The sequence below is a fragment of the Eleutherodactylus coqui genome, chromosome 1, assembly GCF_035609145.1.
Source record: "Eleutherodactylus coqui strain aEleCoq1 chromosome 1, aEleCoq1.hap1, whole genome shotgun sequence".
In the NCBI taxonomy this organism is placed as follows: Eukaryota; Metazoa; Chordata; class Amphibia; order Anura; family Eleutherodactylidae; genus Eleutherodactylus; species Eleutherodactylus coqui.
This window is the reverse complement of record NC_089837.1, coordinates 242,956,018-242,978,326: the sequence shown is the minus strand read 5'-3', so window position 1 is coordinate 242,978,326 and position 22,309 is coordinate 242,956,018. Positions and strand designations below refer to the sequence as shown.

Here is a 22,309-nt window from a genome sequence, read left to right as displayed (position 1 = left end):
CACGCATTCTGGCCACTACGGATTACTGGGTGTACACACTGCTCGACCCACGGTATAAGGAGAACCTTTCCACTCTCATTCCCGAAGAGGAAAGGGATTCCAGAATGATGCTATACCACAGGGCGCTGGTGGACAAACTGATGGTAAACTTCCCATCCAACAGTGCTAGTGGCAGAAGGCGCAGTTCCGAGGGCCAGGTAGCAGGGGAGGCGCAGAGATCAGGCAGCATGTACAGCGCAGGCAGGGGAAGATTCTCCAAGGACTTTGCCAGCTTTATGGCTCCCCAGCAAGACTGTGTCACCGCTCCCCAGTCAAGGCTGAGTTGGCGGGAGCACTGTAAAAGGATGGTGAGGGAGTACGTAGCCGATCGCACAACCGTCCTCGGTGACGCCTCTGCCCCCTACAACTACTGGGTGTCGAAGCTGGACACGTGGCCTGAACTCGCGCTGTATGCCCTGGAGGTGCTTGCTTGTCCTGCGGCTAGCATCTTGTCAGAGAGGGTGTTTAGTGCGGCTGGGGGAATCATCACGGATAAACGTACCCGCCTGTCAACCGACAGTGCCGACAGGCTTACACTCATCAAGATGAACAAAGCCTGGATTTCCCCAGACTTCTCTTCTTCACCAGCGGACAGCAGCGATACCTAAGCAATACGTAGGCTGCACCCGCGGATGGAAGCATCGTTCTCTATCACCATCAAAAACGGGGACATTTTTGCTTCATCAATCTGTGCATAATATTCCTCCTCCTCCTCCTGCTCCTCCTCCTGAAACCTCACATAATCACACCGAACGGGCAATTTTTCTTAGGCCCACAAGGCTCAGTCATATAATTTTTGTAAACAATTTTTATACGTTTCAATGCTCATTAAAGCGTTGAAACTTGCACCTGAACCAATTTTTATTTTAACTGGGCTGCCTCCAGACCGAGTTACCAATTAAGCCACATTAACCAAAGCGATTAATGGGTTTCACCTGCCCTCTTGGTTGGGCATGGGCAATTTTTCTGAGGTACATTAGTACTGTTGGTACACCAATTTTTGGGGGCCCTCGCCTACAGTGTAATCCAATTAATTTTTTGCCAACCTGCATTACAGCTGACGTTACATCAGCTGTGTTGGGCACTGTAATGGGATATATTTATGTACCGCCAGTGGGTTCCAGGGAGCCACCCATGCCGTGGGTCCACACGGAGTTGTAACTGCATGTGTCCACTTCTAAAGAACCCCAGTCTGACTGGGGCATGCAGTGTGGGCCGAAGCCCACCTGCATTTAATCGGACGTTACCTCAGCTGTGATGGGCACTGCAATGGGATACATTAATGTACAGCCGGTGGGTTCCAGGGAGCCACCCATGCTGTGGGTGCACACGGAATTCCCATTGCGGAGTTGTACCTGCCTGTGACTATTTATAAAAAAACGCGGTCTGACTGGGGCATGCAGACATCTTGACAGAATGAATAGTGTGTGGCACATAGGTTCCCCATTGCTTTGCCCACGTGTGCAGCTCCTGATGGCGGTGGCACAGGATTATATTTCTCATTGCTTCTGTACAGCATTGTGGGCTATCGCCCCGCCCCTTTTAAAGAGGGTCGCTGCCTAGCCGTGCCAACCCTCTGCAGTGTGTGCCTGCGGTTCCTCTGGCAGACGCACTTATAAATAGACATGAGGGTGGTGTGGCATGAGTGCAGCTGAAGGCTGCGCAGGGACACTTTGGTGTGCGCTGTGGACACTGCATCGTGCGGGGTGGGGAGGGGGGGGTTGGGCAGCATGTAACCCAGGAGAAGTGGCAGCGGAGTGTCATGCAGGCAGTGATTGTGCTTTGTTGGGGGTAGTGTGGTGCTTAGCTAAGGTATGCATTGCTAATGAGGGCTTTTCAGAAGTAAAAGTTGTTGGGGGGGGGCCACTCTTGCCGCTATTGTGGCTTAATAGTGGGACCTGGGAACTTGAGATGCAGCCCACCATGTAGCCCCTCGCCTGCCCTATCCGTTTCTGTGTCGTTCCCATCACTTTCTTGAATTGCCCAGATTTTCACACATGAAAACCTTAGCGAGCATCGGCGATATACAAAAATGCTCAAGTCGCCCATTGACTTCAATGCGGTTCGTTACTCGAAACGAACCCTCGAGCATCGTGATAATTTCGTCCCGAGTAACGAGCACCCGAGCATTTTGGTGCTCGCTCATCTCTAGTTAATACATTTAATGATAAATATTTGCAATGACAATGATTGAAAAATGCTTATTTTTGGTTATGTTAAAACTCATATTCTTCAATAAAAATTGATTAAGCATATGACTTGTATCGAATTTGTCACCATTTTCCCACTTTCCAAGCTGTATATCTAGTTCTCAATTTTCTCTGAGCTAGTGGGATAGAGTCTGATGTTATGCTGTCTTCTAAATACTTTATAGAATAACTGCAGATTCTGTTCTCGCATACAGTACTGTGCCAAAGTTTTAGGCAAGTGTGGAAAATGCTGCAAAATTAGAATTCTTGCAAAAAGAGATGGTTTATTTCTTGTTAATTAACAAAATGGAAAGTGAATGAACAAATGAGAAATTTAAATCAAACTAATATTTGGTGTGACCACTTTTGCATTCAGAATAACATCAATTCTTCTAGGTACACTTACACTAAGTCAGGGAATTTGAAGCATCATACTCAGGTTTACGATTAACCAATTATAACAGGTGATAATAAACATTATTTTCATATGTAGGTTGAATTACAGTCATTAATTGAAACAGAAACAGCTGTGCAGAAGGCTTAAAAGTGAGTGAGGAACAGCCAAGCTCCACTACAAAGGTGAGGTTGTGGAAGACAATTTCATGTCATAGATCGTACACCATGGCAAGACTGAGCATAGCAACAAGGCAGAGAGTAGGTATACTGCATCAGCATAGTTTCTTTCAGGCAAAGATTTCAAAGCAGACTGTGGATTCAAATCTGCTGTTCAAGCTCTTTTGAGGCACAAAGAAAAGTGCAATGTTGTGGACCACAGACACAGTGGTAGGCCAGGGAAACTTACTACCTAATCAGAAGATGTCCACTGGTGCCATCAGTTCAGAACTGGCAGAAACCAGTTACACCCATTCACTGTTCAGAAAAGTCTGGCCAGACTTCATGGAAGAATTGCAGCCAAAAAGTCATACCCTCAATGTAGAAACAAGACCAAGCAACTCAACTATGCACAAAAACATGCAGAAAAATGGCAGGAGGTGCTCTAGAGTGATGAGTCAAAATTTGAGATATTTGACTGTAAAAGAAGGCAGTTTGTTCATCAGAGGGCTGGAGAGTAGTTCAATAATGAGTGTCTGCAGGCAACAGTGAATCATGGTGAAGATTCCTTGCATTTCAGCAAGTGGAGTTGTGGATTAAGTCAGGATTAATGGTGTCCTCAATGCTGAGAAATACAGGGAGAGACTTAACCATCATGCAACACCATCATGGACGTGCCTGATTGGCTCCAAACTTATTCTGCAGCAGTACAACAACTCAAACATACAGCCAATATCATTAAGAACTATCTTAATGTGAAGAACAGAGTTCTGGAAGTGATGCTTTGACCCTCCCCAGATCGCTGATCTCAACATCATTGAGTCTGTCCGGGGTTACATGAAGAGACAGAAGGATTTGAGCAAACCTACCGTTACGATCATGTGGGCTAATAAACACAGGGCCCACACGATCGTGACCAAGACGGATACACACATTTCAGACAACTGGCCCTGTGCTACAGGGAGGATGACATGGCCCTACCTGAGCGGGGACATCGCCTGATAAAGGGCGGCCCAGTGGTCTTCGGAACTGGGCCTAGCTGCTCCTAGGAACCACGCCACCAGAACAGGACACATACACATGCCACATGACAGTGACAGAACAACAGGGCACACAGAGCCAGAAAACACAGCATACAACAGCCAAAATGCAACCACTAGTAACAGGTGATAAGCTATATATAAATACCAGGTTTAAGTTGACATTTTGATCAAAACGTGGAAGCTAGCGGGCCACTTCATGGCTCCTGGCTATACCGCTAGTCTGTACACTAACCAGACACAGTTCACATCACAAGCTGCAACAGCACAGACAAACAGAACACCAGATACTGGCTTTACAGGCACTGACATACAGGCACTGACATACAGCAGACCACAACATATAGTGCAAACCACATGGACTCCATCCAGAGCTCACATGCACACAGATGAAACTCACAGCAAGTCCAAGTGTCCTCATACAGGGGGGATAGGCAGACAGCCACCGAGCTGACATAGGGAACTGTGTCAGGGATCCACCAACTGACACACAGATGAGACATAGGACGTTTGGAGGCCGCACCTGTCAGGGGAAGGGAAAAGGGGAGCTGCATGTGCTGCAGACTAGGACTACAGGTGTCCAAACCATCTTTAGGGAAGCAGAGAGACACAACAGACCTACATGCAAACACAGATCTCAGTGGGAACAAACCAGATACATCCAAACAGTACACAGACCAGCATCCACTACTGACAGGAGCTGGGTTTATATGTGCTGCAGGCTAAAGGGGATTGGCTGCTGGAGAACACCACACCCAGCCAGCTCAATTAACCCTCACCTGTAGAGATGTGCTGCTAGAAACCTTAGTACTACAGATCCCAGCAGACACCTACATCCACAAAACATCTGTGGTTAGTTCTCCAAGATGTCTGTAACAACCTCCCTGCTGAGTACCTTCAAAAACTGTGTGCAAGCATAACTAGTGCTCACAACAAATATTGATTTGATTCACATTTCCTTTTTGTTCATTTTGTTAATTGAGAATATTAATAAACTATTAACAATTCTATTTTTGAAAGCATTTTTACTGTGTAGCATTTTTCCATACCTGTTTAAAATGTTTGTTACAGTACTGTGTATATATCATCATCGAAGACACTAGAAAAGTCATGATCATTGTAGATACGATTTCAATAGCTGTAACACAGTAAATAACTCACCATTAACAGCAGCACATCCCTAAGGCTGCCTGTCCACGGGCGTCGTGGTAGCCGCCCGGGAGCAGGAACTGCCAGACAGATGTCCGTTGTCAGCCTATCTAACAGATAGGCTGATGGCGGAGAACCGGGGCAAATTGCAGCATGCTGCGATTTGCCGGCCGCAAGCGGGGAGTCGCAATGATTCTCTGCTCATGGACAGGGCGGAAGCGCTCTCCATAGCAATGCTATGGAGAGTGTTCACTGTGTTCCCCACAGCAAGATTATCGCTGCAGGGAACGCAATTCAAAACTGGCCGTGGACAGGCAGCCTTAGCCTCTCCCCTTACCTCTCCATAGACTTTTATGGGCAGCATAAGTTACTATAAATGGGCATCACTTGATAACAGGCAGTGGAAAGCAAATTAGTAGGATGGGAGACCCCTTGTGTCCAGCACTACAGTGACTAAAACATCACAAAAACATCATTTTAAGTAAAACTGATTTGCAATTTTGGTAGTTACCACACTGGCTATCATATAACACAAGTTGTTTGAAAAGTCAGTGACGATTTAATTATTATGTATAAATGTAAGCCTGATGTTACCATGTTACTACAGTAATATATGTTATTCCTACTTATGCTTGAGCTATTTATGAGAAAGTTAAAGTCAGAACTGTCGTCTGAGTTAGGAAAAATAGATGAGCCAGACGTTCGGCTTACCGACTCCACTGCCCTGTTTGTTACCCAACAGCTTCATAAGCAATCATTGCATGACTTTTTCACCATGTCATTCTTCTTGATATTCTGTCTCTCAACTATTGCATGAATATCACATGAAAGTTGCTCGCTCATTCCACGCCTGTCAAGAAACACGGTGCATGCTACTGAACAACGCTAGGTTGTATGAAAGACATGCCCCCCTTAATTACATACAAATAAAAACAAAATGTTGTAATTGCATTGTTTGAAAGGATTGTCCAGGATTACAGAAAAAAGTCTTTGTTTGCACAAACAACGTCACGTCTGTCCATGGGCTTTGTCTGGTATTAAGGTTCAACTCCATTCACATGAATAGGGATGAGATCCAACACCAGACACAGCACATGGGCAGACATGGCATGGTTTCTGGAAAAACAGCAGATCTTTTTTTGTAATCCTGAACAAACCCCTTTAATCCCTGTCTCCCCTGTGTGTCTTACACCATTCTCATCTGCATTCTGAGGAGCGCATTTGACAGCAAGAATGAAAAAAGGGGTTTGCGAGCATAGTCATGTAGGCTCTCACTGTGCACAAATCTCTCTACAGCTAAGGTTTTGCATTTGAACTTCACAGATATTGTGCTTCTCAGATAGCAGTTTTCTTGCTCATTTCTAATTAATCATAATATTATCTAATAAAATTATTGCAAGAACCAGAAAAATGTGAGGTGTTGTTTAAGCTGCTAATAGAGGGAAAATTGCTAAGGAATATTAAACCAAGCAAAGTGGAAGCTTTGCTTGCACTCATACTTTAGTCTTTTTTATACCAGAGTATTTAATATCACATTATTTCAGTTGTTTTTTTCTTTTCTGATGTTCCTTTTTAAAGGATGAAGAAAGGTTTGCTTTTGAATTTTTGAAACAGCTGTTCCCAATTGGTCAATTGGTGCAATTTTTAAAGTTTTAGTGTCAGGATTCAAACTTGGAGACTGCTGCATCCTAATCAGTGGTTTGGCACAATTTACAGCAATTTAGTGCAATATTTGGCACAATTTAGGTCACACCTTCTCTACATAGAAATTGACACTTTTGTCAGACACCACAGAAAAAGTGGCCAAAGGTGTCACAGTAGTACAGGGTTGGACAAAAGTATGTAAACACTGTACAAAATGCATGGGATTTTAATCATTAGCAATGAGCTGCCCTTTTGACCTCAGCTTGCCTGCGAGCTTTACCACCAAATTTGTGTTTACTTTACCTATTGTCCTGTTTTGGGTGGTTTTGGGAGCCAGCTGGTAACAGCAGCTGAGTCGCTCAAACCCCTGACCAATAGAAGCTCGTTAGTCAGGTAGATGTTCAGCATCTGTGTCATATTACCTTCACTTAAAATTGTTCTCTACATGTCTTATTGAAATATGATTTTTAATCCCATGTAATTTAAGGCATGCATTTCATACTGTGTTTCCATATTTTTGTCCACCTGCTGTAAATATGGCACAAAACATGTTGGGCAGTTTTCTGGCACAAATTGTCCCAGAAAACTGTCTAGTTTTCAATAGTATCTATATCTCATTGGTCTTAGTCTTTTGCATTCAAAAATTCTTGCTTTGTAGAACAGTGGCTAGTTCTGTTGCTTTGCAGCGTTGGGGGTCTTAGGTTCAAATGCTACCAAGGGTTTTGTATGCTCTCCTCATGTTTGCATGGCTTTTCTCCAGTTACTTTGGTTTCCTCCCACACTCTAAAACATACAGATAGGTGAATATAGATTGTGAGCCCCAATGGGGATAGAACCAAATATCAAGTGATGTAAAGTGCTGCGTTATATATGTGCTATTTAAAGGTGACTAAAGGCCCTTTTATACACAAAGATAATCTTTCAAATGACTGAAATATTTAGTGATCTATTTCCCTAAAGTGTTAATGGCCATTAACACTTTATCATCTGCATTTGCATGTAAAAGGACCTGCATGAGTTGTTTGCAGAGCCCAGCATGTGTTTAAACACACTCCCAGCTGTGCAATCAGCTGCACTGTTCTCCTCATGGCTTGCGGCAGATTGCATTGTTCTCTCCGAACTAGTATAAACGTGCCGTGGAGAGAACAGCTTGCAGTCTATTGAGCGATAAATGTGTTTGCCTCTCAGTGGCTGAACGATGGATTTTAAGTTAACCTTAAAGCCCAATGTCCATGGGGAAAATAGAATTATTAAATCTGCGCGGGTCTCCCGCACGCGTGATCCGCACCCATAAAAAATCATTGGGCCACTGGGCACCCGCAGGTAATTAAAGGGGTTGTCCCGCGCCGAAACGTTTTTTTTTTTTTTCAATAGCCCCCCCGTTCGGCGCGAGACAAACCTGATGCAGGGGTTAAAAAAGAAAACGGGATAGTGCTTACCTGAATCCCGGCGCTCCGGTGACTTCTTACTTACCTGGTGAAGATGGCCGCCGGGATCTTCTCCCTCGGTGGACCGCAGGGCTTCTGTGCGGTCCATTGCCGATTCCAGCCTCCTGATTGGCTGGAATCGGCACGTGACGGGGCGGAGCTACAAGGAGCCGCTCTCCGGCACGAGCGGCCCCATTCAGAAAAGAAGAAGACCGGACTGCGCAAGCGCGTCTAATCGGGCGATTAGACGCTGAAAATTAGACGGCACCATGGAGACGGGGACGCTAGCAACGGAACAGGTAAGTGAATAACTTCTGTATGGCTCATAATTAATGCACAATGTACATTACAAAGTGCATTAATATGGCCATACAGAAGTGTATAGACCCACTTGCTTTCGCGGGACAACCCCTTTAAGGACCTACGGCTGCCATTTTTCTCCGGTGAGCGGATTGCACGCGCGAGAAAACAACCGCAGCATGCTTCATTTTTGTGTGGTTTTCCCGCACAGACGGCTCCCATTGAAGCCAATAGAAGCCATCCGGATCCACAGCACAGACGCAGCTTCAACTACCGAGAACTGCGGGAAAGCAAGAGTTTTAAAAAAAGACGGCACATGCGCGTGACATGCCGCCAGTGTCCGGAGCGTATCCTCAATGCAGAAGAAAGAAGATCTGGCGTGCAAGGAGGAGAGCCCCACAGTGTCCAGGCAGGTGAAAATAATGTATTTTCTGGCCTCATGTCTGTGGGCCGGGTGGAATCCGCTGCACAGGGAAACTGTGTGGGCCCATGGACATGAGGCCTAAAATCATCGATCAAAGGAAAAGAGCACGATGCCCATGTTTACATGTAACGATTATTGCTAAATTTCAGCTATTTGAAAAAATTTTGAGCGATAACTGTTGTGTGTAAAAGGGCCCTAAAGGTGATTGATTGGCTCTACTTCTGCACACTCTATAAAAGTTTTGCTCTTCGTCTTTCGCCTTGCAAGATTATTGCGTTTAGCTTTAGTCTAGCAGTTTCTATTATCTGTTGTGGACCTCCTGGACAAAAGTTTTACTGCTGATATCTATGCAGTGACATCTGGCTAACTATAAGACCACACTTTGTCTAAACCCATTACTACTGATATCCTTGATTGGCTATTGTTTTCTGATCCTTGACTCCAGATCATTACACTAGGCAAAAAATATAAAATTATTTAATTTCCTTTCCACATTAGTAAGTTCAAGTTATCAAAACAACAGATTAGGACAAAACAACAGATTTGCAGAGTTCTATTGAAAGTAATAAGTCATCAAAGTGTTAGTTTAAAGCGTACCTAATATTTCAAATGACTTTTCAGAATGAGCTGCCATAGATGTCTATATAAGGAATAACACTTTTTCTACCCATTGTGTAACTTGCATCCTGTATTTTCCCCTCTGCAGGGTGTATATCTGTTTCTTAGTCCTCTCAGGTCTGGTGGAAGGAACATGCTAGAGTGCTGTGTTCTATAGACTGTACATAGAGAACTGCAGATCTTGCTCTCTAATTATATGTAACACACACAAACATTAAATCATCTTAAAGTACTGTGTACAGCAAAAATGAGAGGTGGAGATCTGCTAATAGCAACATTCTCTTCCCTTTTCCCCTTCCCCTCTTCCCTCTGTACATTTCAAAAAGTACAATGACTCCTATACCATATCTATTCTAAAGTATCCACTTTCTCATCACTCAACTGAGAGCAGGCAGTAAGTAGTCAACAAGTTTGGAGGAAGTGAGACCACTAATGGCCACCATTTTACTGCACGAAGAAGACGGACGCACTTCAGGAAGGACGTCTCTTCGCAGCGCCGGAAGAAAGAACACATGCCGGTCACATGTTCTTTCTTCCGGCGCTGCGGAGATTCGTCCGCATCTGCAGTGCAGCTGTCTTTTAGTGCAGGAACACGGGCGCCGATGCGCCCGTGTGACTAAGCCCTGAAAAGAGTCTTAAGGCAGTGAATTTATTGTAGATTTTCAGTGAGAATTACAGAGCTGTGGAGATGTTAAGCCAAAACCTCAGACTATATATATATATATATATATATATATATATATATATATATATATATATATACATATATATATATTTTTTTTTTTTTTACCAAAATTTTTATTTAAAATTTTCCATTTTACAAAATAATATAACATTGAAATAATGTATGTAGGCATACATGGCTGGCAGGGTTAGTGAAAGTAGTATAGTTCTAATCCGTTAGAACTATACCAACAAGGGGGAAGGGGTTGAAACAGGCCGAACTAGATGGACACTGTCTTCATTCAGCCTAGGTTAGTGATAGTGGTATGAGGAAAATATATTATAGCCAATATATCGTCTGCAAACATGCTAATTTTATGGTCAACAGAGGCAATTTCAAATCCCCTGATGTCAGGGCTGTTACAAATGTTAATTGCTAATGGCTCTATGGCTAGAATAAAAAGAAAGGGGGACAATGGACAGCCCTGCCTTGTGCCTCGCCAGATCAATATTATATATATTTTTTTTATAAGCCAGAGTCAGAATATTTTATGGACTCCACCAAAATGGAACTCTAACTCAGTAGCCCTGGTGGATTCCACACTGAAAATCCATACGAAATTACAGTACAATGAATGTGAAAACATTTTGTAATCTAGATGTAATGGAAAAACAAATCTGAAAATAAGAGCATGCCTATTATATTACAGTGCAAAGGGTGGATCTGCAGCAAATCTGTTGAAAAAGAATGCTGTGGATTAAGACTGCAGTTAAACCTGTGTTTTAACAGTCAATATTCCAAATGGGACACCCATACCCCCCTCTGGAATTGTGGAATTGAACTAGCACTAGAGATCCCAGTATTATCTGTCAGAATACGACCCAAGTAATGCAATTTATAGTATTCATAATGCAAAATGTAACACATTTATAGTTGCTGTACTTTTCTGAAGGTATCTAAGCTGTAAAGATATGAACCTATACATGCAATTCAGCAACATGCATGGCAAATTATTGTAAGAGCAAAGACAATGACATTACGACATTAACTTTCACCATGCAAATATGCCGCTGTTGAACCAGTCATAAGGTATGCATGCATCAAGATATAACTAGGAGATATTTTGGTGAAGTTTCTTCTATATCTTACCTTGTTCCTCTTGAAGTATGCTCTTCGACAGGCCGCAAAGCACTTTTCACTGCAGAAGCTTTTTACTTCACTCCCCATGCTCAGGGAATAGCGCTTAATTCCCACTTTCTGGCACCAGGCACACATGATTTGTACATTTGACATATCATCATCTATGGTATAAAAGAAAAAAAGATGACAAGCCTTGCATCGCTCTAAGTAGGCAAAATATGCATACTTAATAGCCTCTGTCAGCGCCTGGGATACCATCAACTAAAGTGACTAGTTATGTGCATGCTCATAATGACAGGACTAGTATTCTTCACTACAAGTGCATGCATAAGAAGTCCCCTGTATACAAGGAGCGGAGGTGGTTACTATAACTAAGATTAAGTGGGCCACAGATTGGGCACTATAACTAAATTGTGCCCAGAGGGGCACAGTAACTTAGAGGGGCCCAGAGAGGGAACTATAAATGAGGCATAGATTAGGCACTATAACTAAGTGGAGCCACATAGGGGCCACTACACCTTAGTAGGGCTACACAGGGGGTACTATAACTTAGTGAGGCCACAGAGGGGGCACTATAAGTGAGGGCACAGAAGACACATTATGACCTTATGGGGACATAGTATTATAGGGGGGGTTACTCAGAGTTTCGTTATGGGTAGTGGCAGGATGGGAAGAGTGTGCATATAAGTTGTAGCTGGAAAAAGTCTTCATGGCAGGCTGGGCCCAGATATAGGGAAAAAAACGGAGAATGTTAATCTAAGGTGACATCACCTGTGTTCAGTGGTGGTAATTGTACTATAATTGCTATTACTGTGTTGAGCTGCTATCCATTATTTTGAATTATACTAATACTGTGAGGGGTTTACTGAGAGGTACTATTGTGAGAGGGGAACTATTACTGTGGGAAGGTCACTAATGGGCACTACTGTTCGAAAACTGGGAGGTATGGCTTTGTGGGCAGACAGCAAGAGATTGGTGAAGTAGCTGGCTATGAGAGAAACATCCCTGGACTAAGTGCTCCATCTCCTATGAGCCTATAACATGGGTTTATGCAAACCATAGGACCTGACAGAGTCTTTTTACATAAAATAGTGGTAAGTATGCTCTATGGCAGACAGTTTGAAAATGTTGGGTTGCAACATTGGTGTTAACTAGCTGTATTAAGCACATGTGCATAAAATGTTCATTGCTCCATATATGCCTTGGTTACCTTAGAAAAGAAATATTAAAGTCCCTTGTGCATCATGCAATCTGAGAAAAGTCTATTGTTTCAGAATATTACAATATATATAATGCAAGCAAATGTGAGTTGTGTTCTTCCTGAAGACTGAGTTGGCAGTACTGGGGTGACAAAGACAGTCAAACCAGTACTGATGCATCCTCAGAGAACACTTGCTGAACACTCCCTTATAAAAACCATGAAACAGTGCTGTAAAATAGTCACTATCTATCCCACTTTTCACAGATTATATGTAATTTGGTTGATTCAGCTGCTCCATGTTTTACACTGTCTTTAGTTATCCCAGGCCTGATGTTTGTCGACTCGTAGGGGGTATTCACACATGGCAGATATGTTGCAGAAATATCTGGGTTTCAAAATTAGTGCTAAGCATCTACAAGGGGAGAGCCACAGAAATCAGCGACACATGAGTTCACCATTATAACTGACAACCAAGCTTAAATGTCACAACAAAGCATTGGGATAGCAGGCCTATATCTCTACAGTCCCATTCACCGTTTTCGTAATTTATGTGCCCGCTGGATTTGTATCACCTCATATGCAAGCTATCGATTTAGCAAACTTTACCTTGACACTTAACAAATTAAATACACAATTGTAGCAATCGTTAAGGTTGGTTTCACACATTGCCTTTTTTGCAAAAACACCATGCTTTTTGGCATTTTAATAAAGTGGCTTCTTTTCCAACAAAAAACGCTGTATCCAGATATTTGCTGCATGCCAATATAGTAAAATATGAGATGCGCTAAAAACACTGCACTTCGACTACATTTTTTGGGTCTGTAGTTTTCCTTGCAAATCGCAGCAGGGTTCTCTTTTGGTAAAAGTGCTAAAGAAAAACACTTGAGTGACAAAAAATACCACACAAAGTGCCAGTAAAAAAATGAGGCATCAGTGAAAAACGCATACAATTTTTTGAGCTTTTATTTCACTCAAAAAACAGCAAAACAAAAATGTATGAAAGAAATCTTACTTTACTACTTCAATGGCGTTTGTTGTGTTATAAGTTAATTTAATGTTTGCTACAACTGTCTTTTAACTTACTAAGTGTCAAGTAAAAGTTTGCTAAGCCTGTACAACCAGGGACTGAGGGAACACTGGTAGCTAATAAGTTGCTTTTCTTCTTATGCTTTATACTTTAAAGGAGTTATCCAAGAGCATAACATATGTAAGTAACTGTCTCCATACTGAAAAAATATGGAGATTTGATTAAGCATCTTGATTTTGCCAATAAATCAAATAAAAAAAATCCAGTACACTGTGTATATCAATGAGCCATAACATTTAAACTACCTGCCTAACGGCACACTTACACAGGCATTTGTCACCTGACTATTATGTGCTTGTAATACACAGTGCTAAAATCCCATTAATTCCTATTGAACCACTCACACCTGTGTCTTTTTATAAAAAACAGCATATCCTATTTTAGTGCGTATTATGCACCAATATAGGATATGGGGATTTAACATACGCAGCAAATACACATGTAAATGCATGAAAAATACATGCGTAATACACGGGATACGCACACCCGTATGAGTGAGCCCTAATATTGTACAGGTCCCCACTATTCCACCAAAACAGCTCTGAATCGTCGAGGCATGGACTTCGCAAGACCCCTGTAGGCGTTCTGTAGTATCTGGGAAGCAAGACATAAGCAACAAATCCTCTAAACCCTGTGCGTTGTGGACTGGAACCTCAATGTATAGGATTTGTTGTTCTAAAGCATCCCACAGATGCTTCATCTGTTGGATTTGGAGGCCAAGTCAACACCCTTAGGGCTCATGCCTACGTATGTGTAAAATGCTGGGGGTCTCCCTACGGCATTTTACTCATTTTACAGCCATATGCTCTGCTGGCAGAGACTGCGTATGGCTGCATATGGCACTGTGCATGCATATCACATGCACACAGACATGCGCAGTGTGACCTTTTGTTTTTTTAATTCCCTACTCTGTTTCAGAATGGGACTCAATCTATAAATGCAAAAAACAGACAGAAAAATAAAAAATGTTAGTTTATCCGAAACTTTTCTGAGCTGCAACCATGTCACTACAGAGATGACTGATCTAATTGACATTGAATAATAATAGCTAAAAAGCCTTATTGTAGTGATATAAAAGACGTTATTCAACCTGTGAAAAAAAAAAGTAGCAAAAAAAGCCCCCAAGCCCTACAATGCTCACCTCTCCAACTTCCTGGCGATACAGTACACAGGGGCTTTGTTTATAACTAGCTGGAAACTGACCACTGCAATCATAGATCTCATTGGTCATGTGTCACACTACCGGTTCCCATCACTGAGCAGTAAGAATAGTAGTATGGCTGCTGAGGCTATCGATTGGCTGGATTCTGTTCTGCTCTGTATCGGTGGGGGATTGAAGAGGTTTGTATTGTTGCTATTTTAATAACTTTTTTAACATTTGCTGCTGTTTTTATTATTTTTTTAACATGTCAGATAACCACTTAAAGTTGCCCCTTTATTTGTTTACCCAAGATGGAAAGAACAGCAATAGTGTAAGAATGGAGTTTGAACCATTTCTGAAGGTAAAGTAAGTCAACAATGATCCATGTCCTTCAACAAATACTAACTCTGTATGGTCTGATAAGCGAGTCTTAAGTGTGAGAATTTAGCTACATAACTGAGATATGAGAGCAAGGTTAAGCATGTGAAGAAACCAAATATATCAAGAGATTAATTGTAACTTTGTGATTGTGTGAGAAAGACAACATGAGAAGGGGGTGTCACAGGTAAGAGATAGAAGGTCATGAGAGAAGAACAAAGATATTTGGTAGACAGGAAAAGAGGATTCAGTCACCATAAATTGCCTGCTCCTCTAACAGTGTAAAGGAAAAATGTTTTATAAGTCTTAGCAAGAAGCCCAACCAAGAGGAAATACATAAGATGATAACATGCAATAGATAACTTATTACACTTTAGAAGCTACATTTTGATAACCTTTGTAACATGGGATGTAAACCAATTACTCAAAATATGTGAAACAAAAGTATTTTCTTGCATTAATAAATCCCTATGAAAATATTGCAATGAATAATGTATATACTTATAAATTATATTTATGTTTATGGATTTGTAATGTGACAACAAGGGCATGAAAGATGTCAATATAAAAAATACTTCTCAGTTTGGGTCAAATCAGTCAGATATTGGTTGTCTTGAATGAAAAGAATATAGCCATGGCATACAAACCAGAAGGATCTGAGTGGTTGGGTGGCTAAGGGCAAGACCATTCCATGAATGAGCAGTGTTCTCATTTAGTACACGTTATGTGAGCATATACATTATACTATGCCTAAGTTATATGTGATTTTTGGCAAATGATACATGGTCTAATTCACTTTTTAACATATGCAATTTACGGATTTCAAAGTTTGCATTGTAAGAACATAACTGTCTGTACTGTGTCAACAGTAATGATTTAAATTGTCAAGGTATTTAGTGTATTCATATTTCTTGTAATTTCTGCTTAATTGGTAAAGTTGGTCTGCATTTACAACAACACGTGGACATTTAAATTCATGGCAGTAACAGAAGCCATAATGTTTTACTAATACAAATATATATATATATAAACTCATTGTATACCTGCTGGTGGTTTCATGAAAGGAGGAGGAATTAAAGGTACCACAATTGGCATATTCCCATGATTTCCAGGATCCTTTGACCCTGTTGGTACTTCTGTGAACCCATTTCCCGCAGCAAATCCTGAATAATTTAGATTTGAATTGAATGGTGAGATAATACTTTCCTCCGATACTTTTGGCTTTGGCAATGAATTTTCTGAAATAAAATGAAAGTGATAATTATATTTTTAAAAAAGTGCTCTACTCTATATATACTACTATATACTGATTACCTATACCTTGGCTTTGTCGAATTTTTAACATTTTTTTCTACCTTATTAGCAGATTTTAAGATAAAATTCAGTATAATTGTTTTTCTTTTATAGACAGCCTTTGGCACGTCAAATGGAAGCCATTACACTACATATTGTTATGTAATTTCTCTTACAAGTACTTGTAGCTGTTATTACAGATGTAATGATGTTCAACTTGTGAAAGACACCCACTTGCTTCCTAAATGCAAAATTAAAGGGCTTTTCCAGGCAAAACTATTAATGACCTATCCTCAGGATAGGTCATCAATAGTTATTCGCAGGGCATCTGCCACTAGGGCTCTCCGGCGATGAGCTAATCGCCCCGGCCCGCTGTCAATGCATCAGGCTAGACATGCATCACAGGGGATGAGAGCAGAAGTGCCCTTACTGGCTTCATTTCTATTGAAATCACTTGAAGCTGAATCAGCTATTATACTTCCATGTCCATCCCCAGTGTTGGAGGTGGAAGTGCCAGAAGCGTAATAGCTGGCTTCAGCTCCCATTGATTTCAATGAGAGCTCATCACTGGGGATACTGTGTGGTGGGTCCCCAGCAATTAACTATTGATGACCTATCCTGAGGATAAGTCATCAGTAGTTTTTGCCCAGAAAGCCCCTTTAGGCAACTTTCTAAATAGTCTTCAATAAAAATATCCTATGACTTCGCTCTTGTATAGTTTGTAACTCTTTTACCAAGATAGTTATCTTGCTGCTTCTAATATGAATTCGACAATACACTCCTCTCAGCTCTGTCGACCCTCTATGGCTCTCCCTCTCTTTTCTGCTAATGTTTGAGATAGATGGAGAATTGAGGAGAATTTACACAGCAGATCATAGTTTGTGAGGGGAGAAGCACAAGGCGAATCACACAGGCTGCACATAACGAGGAACATGTAAAATAGTTTACAGGAGGAGGGTAAATTATATGGCCTGTGTACAATGTGTAGAAAGAAAGCAGACACTACATGGGGTGAAGAGTAGATCACATACTCCTCACTATCAGTGTCTGTCAACAGAAAGGATAAGAGATCCATTATGGATTGTAGAAAGGGAAGTGTTATGGCTCGTCAGCCATGTAAGATTGGAACCTAGGTGATCCACATGTCAGCACATGCTCAATGTCTTCTCGGTGCTGGACATAATCACTTTTCTGCTAGTGTGCAGTTGGATTGGTTGCCTGGGAGGTGTGTGTCCTAGCCAACCAAACAGTGCTTAACTGTACACATTTATTCTGACTCCTCCTCACAGAGGACACCGGTTATACTTCTAGTATGAAGGTATTTGTGGTCAAGTAGTGGCTCCTGTCCCGTTTTACAGTCCAGATAAGTTTGTTTGGCTTTAGTACAATCTGGGGTATTGTTACAACTATCTGATGCCTATTTGGTATCTATGGATTGGTGTATCATCTAGTTCATAGTGTGCTTGTGAATCATCCAACTCGTCATGTATTGTCATACCAATATTGTTATCATTATCAAAGTCACTCCAGGTTCCTGACATGGGGTTGCCCTCATTAGGGTGAGTACTGTGCTTTTAGGTAGGGTCTCCTCGCATTTGTAACAATTAACACAGTTAGGCCTCCTTCCCACGAGCGTGACGGGCTCCGCCGCGTAATATTACGCAGTGAAGCCCGTCACGGCGCCCCCCAGAGCCCCTATACTTACCAGCGGACGATAGCGTGAAGACGCTTCCCCGCCCACCGCCGTCGCGTCGTGTGACACGCCCACCGCGTCACGTGACGCGGCCGGCAGTGTCACGTGACGCGCCGGCCGCGTCAAATGACGCGCCGGCCGCGTCAAATGACGCTGCGGCGGTAGGCGGGGAAGCGTTTTTTCACGCTATCTCCCGCTGGTTACAGCGGGAGATAGCGTGAACGGACGGCTTCCATTGACTGCAATGGAAGCCGTCAGCGCGTACAGCCCGTCCTCACCCGCAGCAAATAGAGCATGCTGCGGGTGAAGACGGGAGAAATCGCGGTGCGTAATTCCGCGGTGGAATTACGCACCGTGAGCATTGTGCTATTAGGTTCAATAGAACCTAATAGCAGGGGGCCACGCAGCGGATTTTTGCCGCGAATTTACGCGGCGTAAATCCGTTCGTGGGAAGGAGGCCTTAGAAGTAAATGCACAACACCCAAGGCAGCTTGTTGAGTAACTGAAGCCTCCCCACTACGGACAGCAGGAGCCTTCTAAAAACATCAAGGCAATGCAAAAAGAATATAGGGACCACGGCACTGTTGAACTGGATCAGGAATCAGCAATAAAAATATGAGGATCTTAATTTAACAGACTACAAGTTTCAATCCCAAAATAGGATTAAAATGTGTAGCCCAGATTAATAAATAAATTCATATCTTCATTGCTGATTCCTGATCTTGTTTAAATGTGCCGTGGTCCCCATCTTGTTTCTGCATTACCATGCATTAGTAAGTTAGATTTCCCCTTTCTCCCCACTTTCTGGTTTTGTTGTATTCATACTGTGTTATCTGTGTTAGTATATTGTGTATATCTGTCATTTGGGACAATAAATTACATCAAATTCAGACGAGGTGTTTTGTGTCCAGCTCGGACAAAACAGGAACACAGTTCAGGAATGAAGCTGTGCTTGTATATATAGTGAATGCAGCAGAATCCTGTATACACAACCTCACATCCAGAATGTATTACTGAGAGAGACTGATGTGTCCAAACTGGACGCCTGGATCTGTCACTCGCAGATCTACCAGAAATGCAAATAAACGACAAAACAAGAATGGAGCAAAAATACAGGAAACACTGTCCCTATGCAAACAAATACTGGGAAGGGCCCTGCCTAAAAGCAGGGTGATTGCCCAATAAGGACGCGTACCTCAGGTCCCAAGTTGACCCTACTTGGGGAAAAGAAACAAAACCAAAATAACAATGCAAAATAAATGCAGTACTTAGCTTTAAGCTGCAGCAAGTACTGAATGATCCAGCAGGAAGCTTCTGACTGCTAGCCCAGTCAGGGAGAACTTGAGAATCAACCGCAGTTCAGTCCAGTCTCCAGCTAGGTTAAATAGCCCAAGTAAGCATCTCCAGGTGCGACCAAGCACGTCACACCAAATAGCACACCCACTGAGCCAGAAGATGTAGAAACATCTCCAAATCCAGCAACGGACTATCAGTGAGGCAGCAATCCCAGAACCACTCCAAAAGTACCTCCCTCATCAGAAGGGGCCCCAGGACCCTTAGGACCAGGTCAATTCGAATTTAGTCTGTGAAAATTTTTCACAAGCTGATCCGCATGGACATCTGCTGCTGGTACCCATGTCCTCTCCTCAGGACCACAGCCACGCCAATGCACTAAATACTGTAGTGCACTCCTAACCAGACGAGAGTCCACTTTGTGACTTATCTTAAAATACATATCTCCATCAACCACAACCGGGGCTGGGAGAGATGAACTATTTTCTGACTCAACCAACTTCTTTAACAGAAACTTATGAAACAAATTATTTATTCTCATAGAATTAGGAATCCCCAAACGAAAAGACACAGGGTTAATTTTTCCACTGATTTTGAACAGGCCGATAAAAAGTGGACCTAACTTAAAAGACTGTTGTTTGATTTTTATGTTCTTAGTTGACAACCATACCAAGTCTCCCACGAAGAAGTTAGTCCCCTCTGAACGTCTACTATCAGCCACCCGCTTAAAATTTTTAACCATCCTTTGAAGATTCTTCTGAATATCCTCCCCCACCGCCTTAATGTTAGAGAAGAACTCATTCTCCTCAGGTACCTCTGACACCTCCGTATAAAAGGGACCAAAGCATGGATGGAACCCATAATTACAAAAGAAAGGTGACATCCCCTAGATTTCAACGATCTATTATTAAGTGCAAATTCAGCAAAAGGCAAAAACCCCGACCAATCCTCCTGATTCTCATAGCACCGCAAATATTGTTCTAGACTCTGGTTACATCTCTCAGTTTGCCCATTAGTCTCTTAGTGATTTGCCAAGGAAAAACAGAGCTGAATTCCCAACCGAGAGCAAACAAAATGCCAGAACCTGGAAACAAACTGGACCTCAGGTTCGGAGACGATATTTGCTGGTAACCCGTGCAATCTGACAATGTGAGTAATAAACAATCTGGACAAGGTTTTAGCATTGGGAAAGACCGGAAAGAACCACAAAATGACACATCTTGCTAAAACAACCCAGGTGACAGTATTACCTTCAGAAAGTGGCAAATCTCTAATAAATTCCATAGACAAACGAGTCCAAGGTCTCACTGATATTGGCAAAGGCATGAACTTCCTGGCAAGGGCAGTTCAAAGAGATTTTGTTCTGGCACAAACATCAAAAGAAGAGACTAAAATGAAAACATCTCGCCACAATGAAGGCCACCAAAAAGTTCTTGTGAGTAATTTTTGGGTATTATTAATCCCCGGATGACCAGCTAACACAGAACTATATACTTCAGACAGCACCTGCAGCCTCAAATGAGCAGGGACAAAAAGCTAAACCAGCGGAAGGTTTGCTGGGGCTAAATCCTGTGCCTTACGGATCTGCTCGTCTGAGACCACCCGAACAAAGCTGCTGGAAAGCGCATCGGCCTTAAAATTTTTACTGCCAGGATGATATGTAACCATAAAGTCGAAGCGTGAAAAAAACAGTGACCACCGTGCCTGTCTTGGGTTAAATCTTTTGGCTGACTCTAAGTAGATCAGGTTCTTGTGGTCCGTAAAAATTGTCAACTTATGTCAAGTCCCTTCTAAGAAGTGCCGCTAGTCCTCAAAAAGCCCACTTAATAGCCAACAGCTCTGTTACCAGAAAAATCGCACAAGGATGAAAATCTTGCAATGTACTAGTTCCCTGAGACAGCACCGCCCCGACCCCAACTTCCGAGGCATCAACCTCCATCACGAAAGGTCTGGAGGAGTCGGGTTGCACCAAAACCGGAACAGTTGCAAAACATTTCTTCAAAGCATGAAAAGATTGTAATACCCTTGGGGACCATTTAAAAGGAGAGCACCCTTTCTTTGTCATATCTGTCAAAGGTTTGACCATCACCAAAAATCCGCTAATAAATTTCTGATAATAATTGGCAAACCCTAGAAACCTCTGAAGCGCCTTCACATTCTCTGGTAGAACCCAGTCCTGGAACTTCTCTGGATTCATCTTGAACCACCTCGGGGTAATAATGTATCCCAGAAATGTGATCTCTTGTACGGAAAAGACACACGTTTCCTTTTCTTGCAAACAAATTATTATCGCACAATGCCTGGAGGACCTGACAAAAAGATAAGAATATCCTTGAGGTATACCAGAACAAAGCGCCCGATAAATTTATAGAGGACCTCATTGATAAAGGACTGGAAAACTGCAAGAGCATTTGTTGAACCAAACTGTATCACTAAATTCTCGTAATGCCCTTCAGGGATGTTAAAGGCCATTTTCTATTCGTCCCACTCCTTAATCCGAATCAAATTATATGCCCCACGTAAATCCAACTTTGAAAACCAGTTGACGCCATTCAGCTGTAAAAACAGATTGGGAATGAGAGGCAAAGGGTATGGATTACGCTTGGCGATTTTGTTTTTCTCTCTGAAATCATTGCAAGGCCGCAAACCCCCATCTTTTTTTGACAAAGAAAAACCCGGTGGCTGGTGGGGAATTTGAGGGATCTATGTGCCCCTTTTTCAAACTGTCCTGGATATAAACTTTCATAGACTGTCTCTCGGGCGCCGTTAGACTGAACATATGGCTTTTTGGCAATTTGCAGTCTGGAACACATCTGTACTGCGCATGTCAGACAGTGAGCCGTCCGGACTAGATGCAGCAGAGATAATCAAGACAGCTGACAGGTACGCGGGGTCACTGGCCGGGCACAGGGTTGGATTCTGCTGTAAGATCCAGAATCCGACCCGGTTGTATGCAGATGGACGTAAGTATACACTTGAATTTCCATAGTTGACCAGGGCAAAGCCGACTAGAAACATCGAAAAGTCATATTCTTGT

General features: G+C 42.4%; 1 protein-coding gene across 3 annotated transcripts in view; it reads right to left on the bottom strand.

The window, feature by feature from the left end:
* Window positions 1-22,309, bottom strand: part of SOBP (sine oculis binding protein homolog) — a 208,329-nt gene that overhangs the window by 110,055 nt on the left and 75,965 nt on the right. For 2 of the 3 annotated variants that reach the window (XM_066607371.1, XM_066607380.1), the window contains 2 exons: window positions 16,037-16,231; window positions 11,196-11,347 (listed from right to left, as the gene is read on the bottom strand). In XM_066607371.1, the coding sequence (XP_066463468.1) occupies window positions 11,196-11,347; window positions 16,037-16,231 (347 nt within the window). The remainder of the gene's footprint in view (window positions 1-11,195; window positions 11,348-16,036; window positions 16,232-22,309) is intronic. The other variant, XM_066607388.1, reaches the window with a different exon arrangement.